Source organism: Chiroxiphia lanceolata, chromosome 20 (assembly GCF_009829145.1).
Source record: "Chiroxiphia lanceolata isolate bChiLan1 chromosome 20, bChiLan1.pri, whole genome shotgun sequence".
NCBI classification, from domain to species: domain Eukaryota; kingdom Metazoa; phylum Chordata; class Aves; order Passeriformes; family Pipridae; genus Chiroxiphia; species Chiroxiphia lanceolata.
The window spans coordinates 10590778-10603548 of record NC_045656.1 but is presented as its reverse complement, the minus strand read 5'-3'; the positions used below and the strand labels follow the sequence as shown (position 1 = coordinate 10603548).

The window sequence follows — 12771 nt, the reverse complement described above, 5'->3', positions numbered from 1 at the left end:
GGAGCAAACCCCAACCACCCGCAGACGACAGACCCAGCAACAAATTAGGAAGTACTTGGGATGTAAATTTAGGGATTGGCAGGTGGGAGGGAAGAGCTCCAGCGCCACACTCCAGGGTTTTCCTACCCACAGCAGGTGGGCACATGTCATATCATGCTTCATGGGTTTAGTTATTCCCACAATAGGCTTTTCTCTGGAGTCAGGCTCAGCCTTTGCCTGGCTCAGGATTGCCTCTCTGGGGTGCTGGGGGGGTGATGGATGGGGCAGCAGGTGCTGGTGTGTCCTGGTGCCAGCAGCAGGGCGGGGCACAATGTTTGATACTTCATCCCTGGGTCTGAACCCATGGACTAGAAAAGCCTCACCTGGTTCTTGGTATCCCCTGGGAGGAGGGGGGGGAGAGCTGTTGAGAGGATCCCTTCCCAGGCAAAAAAGGCTGCACTGGAACGTGACAGCAGCACGGGGAGTGTGGAGGACGGGACAGGGTGAAAACACTCAAGGAACATCACAAAGAGCCAGAGAAGCAGTGTGGGCTGTTGGTATTTGTTGTTGGATAATTAAAATACCTCCTGCTTGCTCGGTGCACGCTCCAGGTGCCACCGTGCTCTGAGTGTTCTCTTCTTGTCACTCCTTCAGCACTAATTTTGAAAGCAGCCCACGAGCAAGGGGATGAGACATGATCCTGTTTTGGGACTGAGTCATCGTCTTGCTGATGTGTCTGCACATGAATTGCCAGACCCACGCAGGGCAGGAGAGCTCGTGTGTGTGCGTGTGACAGGAGCTGGGGAGGCTGGCCCGGGTGCCTGGGGTGACACACGGCTGGCCAGGGGCAGCACCGGGCACGGATGGACTTGGATAACGTCCCCCTCTAGCCTTGAGCTGTGGAGGGGATGGGCTCTCTCAGACCACCTCAGCCTGAGGCGGTGGGGTTTGCACCATTCTGTGACCTGGGCCTGGGACACCCTGTCCTCATCCCCATCCCCAGGCTGCTCAACTGGGGCATCCACAGCTCCATGGGCACTGACTCACCCTGAGCTTGCTCTTCCTCGTCTGCTGACCTCTGTCATTTCCCAAAACGCAGGGGCAAGCAAAGTGCAGGGGGTGGCTGCTCCCCAGCCTATTTCCAGCTCCTGTCTCCCTGGCAGGCTATTTTTAGCTCATCCATTCTACTTCTGTTGCCATCCGTAAAGCTTAGAATGTCAACTGTAATATTAAACGAGCAGTGGGGAAGTGAAAAGAAAATGCCAGGGAGGTATTTAATAACTGAAACTCGGAATTTACGTGGGAGGCCAAAGATGCTCCAAACATTGCAGGGGGGACAATAAACCCAAACAAGCTGTCCCTGGATTATTGCTCCTTTGACAGGAGCAGGCAGCTTTTGCAAAGACACCTGGTTTTCTAACATGGTGCAGAAGTAGCTGGAAAAGAAATGTGAGAGAGTAATTTATTTTCCCCTAGATCCCACTGTGCTGGAGTCGTTCACCTCACGGGTGCAGCGGGACACACGATGGTGAGAGGGGCAATGAGCCAAGCCTGGAGTCAGGGTCTCATGTCAGGCTCTGGAACAGCTGACAGAAATGTTGGGCTGTTCTAGAACAGGCTCTGACACTGCCCAGCACCTGTGGCTCTTCTCTCTCTCAGGGTGGGATTTTGTGGTGTTTGTGTTTCTTTTGTTGTGGGTTTTTTTAGTGCATTGGTGCTCCTCAGGCTTCTCCCCGAGTTGTGTGGTGCCTTGTCAGGTGTGTCTGTCACACACCACGTGCCTTTGGGTTTGCATCCAACTACTCACCCCCATTCCTGTGAGCAAATTGGTTTAGTGTTGTCTTCAGTGGGCTTTGAATGACAAGACTTCCCTTGTGGGGGTCTCCAAGGCTGGGTTCTCCATCCTGCATGGGACAAGAGGAAGCTTCCCCACTCTGGATGTATTTAGGGACAGACTCGTCTGCCCACCCACAGCTGGTGACTTCTCTTGTAGTCTGAGGAGGTGCCAAACCATTGGCCCCACCTCACCTTTGTCAGTCACAGACTGGTTTGGGCTGGAAGGGCCCTTAAAGCTCATCTTGTTCCACCCCCAGCCATGGGCAGGGACACCTTCCACTAGCCCAGGTTACTCTGAGCCCCATCCAACCTGGCCTTGGACACTTGCAGGGATGGGGCAGCCACAGCTTCTCTGGGCAACCTGTGCCAGGGCCTGTTCCAGTTCATCTGGTTCCAAGCCCCAGCCATTGGTCAATGATCTGACTCATCAACAGACCCACGGTCTAAGGCATTTTCTAAAATAAGCTTATGACCTCTGCTGCTGCCTGGTGCAGCTTGCCATGGTGTGAGTGACATGGTGTCCCCAAGGTGAGCAAACCCCAACAAGCTGCAAATCACACGTTTCTGGCACGACAAAGTCTCCTTGTCTTTGGGTGGTTCAGTGGGGGTTTGTGCATTGTGGATACTGCGCATTCTGCTTTCCTGAAAATAGCCCTGGTTTCCCTGGAAAGCTGTTAGCCAGGGTTTGAGAGACATCCTGGGCTGAGAGCTGACAGCCTGTTTTGTTGGCCGGGTATAAGAGGCTTTTCACTCCCCAGCTCAGCCCTCCTGGGTTCCCGTGGCTGCGACTGCTCTGCTTGACCCAGGAGTACCCCAGTGTAAGGTTAATTCTCCAAACTAGACTAAACAAAAATAGTGAATTTTAGTTTCCCTGCCTTTTTTTCTTCTTTTTTTTAGCCTAAGAGTTAAACCTTTCTTTGTTGGGCTGCTGAAAGTGCAGCACATCCTCATACAGGAAGGTGGAAAAAATCTGGAAATTATTAAGATACCCAGAAACATTGAACTGAAAGTCTGAGTGAGGTCCAGATTTATATACAAAGACCCTCATCAGGCAGCTCTCGGGGGTGATTCGATAAGGAGCTGAGCCCTGACTCATAAATCCAAATACATTCCCTCTTGGAGAAGCCCCATTGCACATCCTGGCACACGTGACATCCCTGCTGCCTCTGGGGTTTCCCCTTGCAGTAACTGTGCCTGTGGGGTGGTTATGGCCACCTCCATCCCTTCCCCATGAAGGACAGGGCTGGATTCTGGCAGAAGAGCAGCAAGCCCCCTTTTTTTTCTGCTTTTGCTGTTGGTGACAAGGCACCATCCAAGCCCCCCACCACTCACGTGGTGCTTCACCTCCTCTTCCTATATTGTCCCAGTTTGCTGATGGGCTGGTGTGTGGGCAGCTTCCCAGAGCACCTCCTGGTCTGGCACTGCTGTCAGGGGAGTGTAACAGTCTCCCCAAGGTGAGCTGCCAGGACTGGAGTCAGGCAGTCTCTTCCCCAGGACAGCTGATCTGGGCCAGGCTCCCGGTCCCGTATCCCGCTTGTCATCCCTCCCATGGGGAGAGAGTTGAGAGTCTCTGCTGGGTAACAGAGAATATTCTCACCCTCCATATGGGGTATACTTGTTTAGAGAGGCTTAGAAATTATTTTTCCTTCCTACTGGTGACTTTTTCTTCCCCTTTAAATCCGGGTTAAAACTCCTCTGCAGCTCACTGCCTTTCCCTTTGTATCCTCGTGTGCTGTGGAATCAGAAGCGGTGCCAGGCTTGCAGAGAGCAGCAGTGGACTGGGTTGTGGTTGCAAAAGCTAATTACCGGGTTATTGTTTCTAACAGTGCTAATCCCAACTTCATTTTCCTGTTAATTGTCCATCCACCCGGACTAGATGGGTTTTGTCATCCTGACTGTGCAGTGCCAGTGGCTGGGAGGTGTAACCAATGCTGCCGTGACGGTGGGAGCTGTGGCCATCCCAAAAGATGTGGCTGTGAAATGTAGTGGCACTTCTGGTGCTCCCCCCATCATCTGAGTGGAGGAGTCAGATTGGCAGACTCCTGTGTAATGATCCCCTGTTTAAAAATCAGCAAGGGAGAGTTTGGGAGGATGTTACAGTGCTGGTGTGGGGGCGGTGGGAGGCTGGGGCTGGTGCTCAGGATTCTGAGCTCGCCGTATCCATGAGGTTCTGGGAGTGATTCACAGAATCACAGAGTGGTTTGAGTCAGAAAGGACCTTAAAGTTTATCTTGTTCCAGCCTCCTGCCATGGGTAGGGACACCTTCCACTGTCCCAAGTTGCTCCAAGCCCCGTCCAACTTGGCCTTGAACACTTCCAACAATGGGGCAGCCACAGCTTCTCTGGGCAACCTGTGCCAGGACCTCACACTGGATGGGGAGGAGAGGCAGGGCAGGCTTTTGTCTGGGAGGCTTTCTGAGGGCACTGAGGTTTTGGGAGGGGTGCAGCCCAATTAGGGCTGTTTCCTTTGTGCAGCAGTGTTCGGGCTGTGCCCACCCACCTCTCTGTTCCAGCATCCTCATCCCTCTCTGCCCTTTTCCTGCTACCTCCTGCCAGGACCCAAACACTTCTTGGCAGAAAAGCAGCAAAGAGAAGCTCCAGGAGAATTTTGCTCCACAAGTCCCTGGGTTGGGGCAGCCTGGCATGTGTTCTGACAGCACAGGCAGAGTGTGAGCATTGTAGCTTTGAGAAGTGTTGCAAGGAAGCAAAGCAAATGGGGTCTGTGGAGGTTGGCAACAGGAAGGGGAGAGGAGTAGGTGGGTTTGTTTAAAATCCTCCTGTTCCAGCCAGGTAACCTTTCTGAAAATTGCATAAACCTGGGATTGTCTCTGATGGGGTTGCCTAGGAACAGGCGGGCAGTTTTCCTAAGAAGATGGACACAGTCCCTGCTCGGGCTGTTGGGCACCAGGGTGGTGAGCCATGTTATCCCACATCCTGGGTTTGCCTGGAGCAGCTGCCTGCTCACATGGGACACCTTGTGCCAGGGGTGGAGGGATTGGGAGACCTGGAACCAACCCTCCACAACAAATAGCCCCTTCCCAAGCCCCTGCACGTTTCTGTGCCACCATGTCTGCTGGGAGTGAGGTCCTGGATTGCAGCAGCCCTGCTCCCACTCTGAAATGGCCAGGCAAGGGCTGGAGGGAGTGTAAACATGCAAAGAAGATCAAGGAACTGGTTGAAAAACAAAGTTAGAGGCACAAAGCTCAAACCTGTGGATTCAGCTCTCAGACAAGTGATGCTCATCGTGCAAACTGTGCAGGTGGGGCATCCCCACACCCCAGGCAGCTCTGGGCTGGGCTGCACATCATCCTGTTGCTCAGAGCGTGGACTGAGGTGTAGAGCCATAGGAATGGGTTCAGCCAGCTCCAGTTAGCTCCAAACCAGCTGACTGGTGCGACTGTATTACCGGTGCTAAGGGGACCACGGGGGCAGTCAGCTGGAGGGGTGAGTTGGCACTGCTAGGAACTGTGGAAAGTTGCTTTATTTCTCCCTTTTCCTGGCCAGAAAGAGGGTGGCTGAGGGTGCTGGATGGCCTGCATGTCCCGCTGCCTGCGGAGCTGGATCAGCATCTCACGCAGGGATCGCTGTGCGGTTCTAGTGGCGTGAAGCAACTTCCGAAGGCAGCGGGAGTAGCTGGAAGAATGCAGATCCTTTATTAATAGGGTTTACAGAAATTTTCTGCTGGGCAGAAATATTGATTCCTTATTCCTATTTTAAAAGGAGCTTTTTGTAATGATCGCTGGGAGTCGTTTTCCGTTATCGATTGCAGCGGAGCCGTGCCGGAGCCCTCCCTCCATTCATCCCGTCCCACGAGTGCCGGTTTTCCTTTCAGGAACACGGAACTTCTTAACTCAGCATTTCTGTCATCTTTGGGGGGGTTGCACCTGGTGGTTAAAGAGACATGCACGTTTGCTCTTTTAAATCTGGTTACGCCGTTCTGAAAGTTCACCTTTGAGGGGGAGGAGGTGTGGGGAAGGCAAACGCTAAAAATAAACCTCCCCCCCTTAAGTAGATCAGTTCTGCGTTTGACATTTACATGGAATTCATTTGCATCTCATTTGTACGTGTTTCTGCTCAATAGGTAGAATGTAAGAAAGCACAACCTAAAGAAGTGATGTTTCCACCAGGGACGAGAGGAAGGGCACGTGGATTGCCGTACACCATGGACGCTTTTATGCTGGGGATGGGAATGTTGGGTAAGTGCCGGAGCCACCGCGCAGCTCCCGGGGCCGGCGGCTCCCGTGTTGTCTCCCTGATTCCCAAACCCTTAAAACCATAGGGGTGAGCCAACCCCTGCACCTGCGTGGGTGCAAGGCTGAAACTTTTAGCAGGGGTGGAGTGGAGAAAATAATCCTGTCTGTGGTAAATGATTAACTCCCCCCCCCGCCTGGAATATAAAAAATTTGCATTTAAATGGATGTTTTAAATAGCCTGTTTTACTCTTACTCGCAAAAAATAGAATGATGAAAGATGCAGTGTGTTCATCCTGACTAAAAATGATCTCTCCCCTTTTTTAGAGGAATTGAGTCACACATTATTCCCCTTCTTTTAAAGGTAGCTTTGACAGTTCAGCATAGATAATTGAAAATCTTGCTGGTTCTTAAATGACATGGATGGAGGAAGCAGGGAAATGCGTAACAGGACAGGTCGCAACAATAATTACAAGTTTCAAGGAGATGGAATGGTATTTTAGTCCTGACTGTTGTGTCCAGAAAATACTAATTAAATGGGATAAATGATATTTAATGGCAAAATTCTATTTGTGTGCAAGGTCTATTTAGTTATAATTGGTTCTCATTTGTTTCTGCCTAGATAGTTGTTCTTTCTATATAACGTGACAACCTCTGGATACTCTCTCCTCAGCCAAAATGCTGCTAATCCATTGCTGATGTTCTTTTGTAAAAACCCCATATATTTTCAACTTTCTGCTCTGTATCCTTGGACTTTCCCTCAGTTGTCACGTGCTGTGTCCATAAAACCTGTGGGAATAAGGGGCATCTGGGGGTGTCCCCTGGCAGCAAAGAGCCTTTCCCAGGCTCATGTCCCTGGTGTGTAGCCTCTCTGGGATGCTTTGAATTTTCTGTCCTGTGTTTAGATGATCCCACAAACTGAGCACAAAACCCAGCCTTGGAAGCTGGGTTGCCCTGAGCTCTGCCAGGCAGGTCTGGGGGCTGCCTGAGATGCTGGAGGACCCCAAAGCTCCTGAGGTGGACATCAGGTCAGAGGACTTGGTTCCTGTGAGGATCAGGCTGTTGTGCTGAGGTGTCTGACTCCAGGCACCGCTTGATTTGATAGGAAAAACTCCCTGCCATGTTTGCTTTATCTCTGAATTAATAGTACTTCTGTTTGTGTGGCTGGAGTGATCCATTTCTGGGACGTGTAATTGGGTTATTTCAGCTGATCATCTGTTTTGCTGTCCCCACGCTCCACCGCCACCCTGCCCCACAGTGTTGGGAAATTACATTTTCTGCTTAAAATATTTATCTCGCTCTAGTCAGTCCATGATTTCGTTACCTGTGTGTTCGCAGTGTGCTCGAGCAAATGTACTCAATTTCTGCTGTTCCTCTTCCTTTTCCACCTGTGGTGCCCCTGTGGGTTGGGGTGGTGGAGGTGGTGGGTGCCGCCGTGCTGGCCAGCCCCCCTGGCTGCAGGAGGAGGGAGGCCACGCCACCCTGGGAAGCCAAGAAGATCCACAGTGTCATCATCCCTCTTGTGCCCACCACGTGACCTCAGCCCTCCTTGCAGCCGGGCAGGGGGTGAGTGGAACCATGTTCACCTCAGTGTCCTGAAGGGATAAATTGAGCCCTCAGGTGCAGCGGGGGTCATTCCCAATGCAGCTGCCTCTCTGGGAAGTGATTGTTTCCAGCTGTGGGAAGTAAGGGAGGAAGCCCTCAGCAAGTGGACCTGCACAGAGGAAGAGATGATGCACCTGTTGGCAGGCCCTGTCCTGCTGCAGAGGTGGGTCTGGGCCAACCCATCCCGTGCTGCTCCGGTGGGTCTCGCACCGTGCCCTCCCTGCATTTCAAATTGGGGTGACTTGCTCAGCACTAGTGATTGATCCATGGTGAAAGCCAGATGCTTCATTATCCACTCTAGATGGTGTTTCATCTTCCCAGTTCCTGCTTGCTACAGTGGCACTGTGTTAAATAATTAAGTGCTAAACAAGGAGATTGCAGTGCAGGAGAGCAGAGCTGCCTGGATGGCCGTCAGAACCCCCCATTTCAAAGGCTGCAGGGCCCATCCCTGTGGGAAGAGGGGTGTAATTAACCCATCAAACGACAAGGCACAGAATCCCCTTGTGCCGGAGACAGCGTCTGCCACAGCCAAGTGTTGTGCGGGGTCTCAGGAGGCCGGGTCAGCCCTATCCCGTTCCTCCTGTTCCATGCCCAACTGGCCTGAACCAGAGCAAGTGGGGCTGCTCTGGAAGGATTTTTATACCTGTTTCCAGAAGCCCTTGTTCAAGGTCACCTTCTCCAGCTGCTGTTCACGGGCAGAGGAGGAATCAGAGGAACAAACGCACGAGACAACCCAAAGGAAGGAGCAGGGAGCAACTCCCTCCAAAGCTATTAAGGAAGTTGGTCTTTTTCATTAATCACAGCCTCCCCAAGGAGCCTACAGCAGCTGGGGTCTAAAGGTGCGCAGGCAGCCGCTTCTGTGATGATTTGGTTGATTGGAGCAAAATTAAAGTGTTCTTCTGAAAGGATTTTTTGACTTGGAGAGCGCGGGCAGGCTGAACCTTCTGCCAGGAATGCTTCTGGGCTGTCTGGGGCTCGGGCTGCTCGTTGGACACACACGATCTTGGGGAGAGCAGAGGCATTAATGAGCCTCTCTGCATGAAGAGCGGTCGGGACACTTTTGGTTCCACCAATCTCCCTCTCTCTGTCAGCCCATCTTCCCTGTCAGGAGGAGCTGCTCCCCAGCCCTGGGGATGCTCGTGAACAGGTCCTGTGTCCCTCCCTGCACACGTCTGTGGCTCAGTGGGAGCAGTTTGGTGACCAGGAAGTTCACCCTGTGCCTGGAACCTCACCGCTGTCACCTGGTCCTGGTGTGCAGACCAGGAGCCCTATCACCCAAGGACATGATGGTGTCACATGATGCCCCACAGCTTTTTTCCCTCTGTTCAGGTCTGTGCCTGCAAACTTGAAAAGAAGAGAGAAAAGAAGAAAGCAGCATTAAGAGCAGGTGATCTTTGTCTGCCCTCCCATCTGAAGCTACTCTCTGGGACAGTGCAGCCACCATGGCAGTGGTGCCGGTGGTGACACCCAGATCTGGATGTGACTGAGCTGGCACCCCACAGCACTCATTTCTCCTGGCAGTGGGCATCTTTCTGGTGTTTAATGTTAAAATTGGACTCCTTTAACTTGCAAATCCCTCCGGAGACAGGAGCACTCGTCCCCCAAAGCTTACACCCCTGGAGTGCCGGCATGATGTCCGGTAGGATCACGGGGTTTCGGAAGGTCTCTGGCAGGGCTGTATGTTCCTGCACACGCTCAGTCTAGGTAGGCTGAGCTCATGCATAAAAGAAGCTTGTGCCCTTCAAAGAAAGTCATTCCTTTTTCCATCAGACACTGTTGAGTGCAGTAGCAGCTGCCTGTGAGGCAGGATTCTGACAGGGAGCCCTTGGTTAGCACAGGCTGCCCTGGAGGCTGGCACGGTGCTCTGGCACCGCCGGCTCTGGCAGCAGCACCCGCTGCCCATGGGCACAGCTGCCATGAGTGTCATGTCACTCCTTAGTCCTGTGGAGTAGGAGACAGGTCAGCCCAGGGCCAAGGGAGAAGCTTCTCCAGCAGATGTGTTTCCTCTCTGTAGCTGCTCCCCAGGATATGACCACCTGTGTGTCTATAGGGGATTATTTTTGGCTTTCTTTCCTTCATGCTACAGGTGCTTATATCAAGGTCACAGCACGTTTCTTTTGGGAAAGACCCTCAGGATTTTTGTTGCAGCGTGGGACTGTGCTTTGGTGGGAAGACCCTGCCTTCCCTTGCAATCGGCCTGGGGTTCCTCAGAGCAACGTTTGGAGACAGTAATTTTCTTGCATTTACTAGAGCATTTGACTTAATTTTTCAGAGGTCCCTGATGTGCTCAGTGTTCCCACATATTGAGCATCTCGGATCACCAAATATTAAAATGAAAAGACATTTCCATGGCCTGGGCAGGAGCCCAGTGGAAGTGGTGGTGTGAAGGTGGTTTGGTTGCTGCTTTGAGTTCTGCTCCCACGAACAGGAGGGTCTTGCTTCAGAGGAGGTGATCCTGGCAAAACTTGGAATTTTGATTTACCAGCAAGGGATAGTTAGAGGGATTGGTCATTCCTCAGGACTACCAAAGCAAATCAACTGCTCGGTGTCCAGTGCAGGATGAGGATGGCACCTAATGGGAATGTTGGGTAGGTCAGCATGGCCATGATTTGGCTCGATGAAGGATCCACGTGGGCGTGGCGTTAACGCGCTGTTGATCAGCCAGGCAATTCCTCCGTGTGGATCAGGCTTCGAGTCGTTAGAGCAGAGCCGGGCACTGCAGCAGTAAATGAAGAGGAAAATTGAAGTAATGTTGTATTATAAATTTATGATTTCATCTGCCTGACTTAGGGACTGTTGAGCTCTGGTGGTGCCGGTGGAGCCCCCGGGCAGCTCGGCTGGTGCCGCAGCCATCGGGCACGGCCATGTGTGACCAGGGAGAGTGGGGCTGCAGCGGGACTGTCCTGGGCTGGGGGCAGGACCATCCTAGGGCAGGCAGCAGAAGAGGTGGCATCCAAAACCACTATGGGCAGTTGCCATCTACCACCATGCCAATCCAGCCAGAGTCACAGGCACCAACCTGCAGACCTCAGGTGCTGCCCAGCACATCAGTCCCCTGCACCCTGAAAGTCACGAGCTGACAGATCTGCTTCAGTACTGTCTGAGTCAAAATAAAACCTGATTTTTTCACTTGGCAAGGAGAGGGGCTGCGCTCGGACGCCGCGGGGCGATTTTTCAGCAGTGGTGTTAATGACGCTACTTACTTAGCAAACAATCCATTTATCAATAGGGTTGTTTAAAAAAAAAACCAGAAAGGAAAAAAGGTTTGTAAAGCTTAACTCTGAAAGATCTGATTTAATGACAGAGGTGATTAGTTTCTAAGGGAATCCAGCCTGTAGAGCTGTGAAATAAATAGTCAAGGGCTAAGCGGTGTGTACATATCGCTGAGAGCGCAATGTGCTGTCCAGGTGTCGCAAGGCTGCCTTTGCTTGGCACTGCTTAATCCCATAATCAGAATTCATCCAAGCATTTTTATCTTCCAGTTTTAGATTATGATTAATAGTACGTTATATGTATGTATAAATCTGGTCGGAAATGGAGGGACTTGCTGCAGCAGGAAAATAGTCGTGTGATGGATGAGAGTATTAAAGGATAAATAAAAGCAGAGGTAGGAGCCCCCCAGAAGAGCCATTTGCCTGCTGAACGTGTTCTCAGCCTCCAGCCCAGCTGCTGCCAAGATTCCCACTGACTTCAGATAGTGGGAGCAAACTTTTCCTTTTCTTGATCTGGAGAGGTCTGGGCTGGCGCTGAGGATCAGCAGGGATGTTGCATTAAGTGCACTGGAATTGTAAAGAGCGGTGCCTGTTTTTAAGAAAACTGAGCAAGGAAAGGTTGAGAATCAACAGGAGGTTAGAATTCTAGGAAACCTCCTGAGTGTACAGGACACCTTGGGCATCGGCCATCCTGGTCACAGCAGACAGCCACAGTGGGACCACAGAGGACAGCTCATTCCAGTGGGCAGAGTTACCACTTCGTGCTTTTACTGAGGCATCTTTATGAACAGAATGATCCCAGGAGGCTTTTTCTCCTGATAACCCTCCCAGAGCTGCCAGGGGTCGGCTGTGTTGCTGCTCTACCTCAGAAATGGCTTTCGGAAGCGCCTCCCGCAGCTTCCTTTTACTTTCCTGAAAAATTAAAAGCTCTTTGACTCCCTGGCTCGTTTCTGCTGCTGCCTCCAACTCTTTGATGTGTTAACTGTTGTCCTTCACACTCCCGGGATAAAGAATTACTACTACCTTAATCTCCAACTGTCAATAGCTCTGAAGCAAAGTACATTCATTGTAAGCTCTCCAAATGTCAGAGCAAACCCGTGTTATGTGTTTAGCCTTAGCATTTGGCATTTACTCTTCCAGCTAACAAGTATGCACAGTCCTTGGGCTCCAGACACCAAAGTGCATGTTAATTACCGGAGTGACAGGGCTCCTGCTCGGAGCTGGGCCAGCTCTAGATGTTTCTATTCAGGGTAATGATGAAACCTCTCTGCAGTTTGGCATGAACAGAATAAATCTGATTTTTTAATACCTTCTGTAAAATCAAGTCTCACCCATCCTTCCTGTCATTGTGTATTGTATTAAAAAAAAAAAACAAAACTCTTCATTAATCCTCAATCTCTCTCTCTCTCTCTTTCTCTTTTCTTTGACATTTCTGTGGTCTAGGTTACCCGAATTTTGTTGCAACGTATGGCCGAGGATATCCTGGATTTGCCCCAAGTTACAGTTATCAGTTCCCAGGTATGTACATTTCATTTGCAGATTTGCTTTATTTCCCCTCTTTCCTTCTTTTTTTTTGTTTGTTTGTTTGTTTTCTTTTTTTCCTTTTTATTTAAATCCGTAGCTGCAAGCTGAGACAGGCAAGTCTGCAGGGAGCATCTCACACCACAGCAAATTTTTTTTTTTTTTTACTATTTTAAAATAGATATTTACAGAGACATATTTTAAGTACATTTTTTCCTAGCGTGTAAATTGGTACTGGTTATTTGAAAACAAACTTCTTAAATTAAAACATAAAGCAAGAGAGATCATTGAAGAGCTGTTACCCTCCCTTTGATGGGTTTTTCCTTTCATATATATTATAGAGCTACACACAGACACGCACACGCACACAGAGACCCGCACACACCTTCCCGTGCTGTCCTGTGGTAAGTGAATATTCAGCTTTGGAGT

General features: G+C 50.8%; 1 protein-coding gene across 16 annotated transcripts in view; it reads left to right on the top strand.

Moving 5' to 3' along the window:
- Positions 1 to 12771, top strand: part of MSI2 (musashi RNA binding protein 2) — a 224684-nt gene that overhangs the window by 170804 nt on the left and 41109 nt on the right. For all 16 annotated transcript variants that reach the window (XR_004360399.1, XR_004360398.1, XR_004360397.1 and 13 more), the window contains exons 9-10: positions 5896 to 6010; positions 12265 to 12339. Coding sequence is in view for 11 of the 16 variants with exons in the window: in XM_032707177.1 (XP_032563068.1) it covers positions 5896 to 6010; positions 12265 to 12339 (190 nt within the window). In the remaining 5 variants the exon portion in view is untranslated. The remainder of the gene's footprint in view (positions 1 to 5895; positions 6011 to 12264; positions 12340 to 12771) is intronic.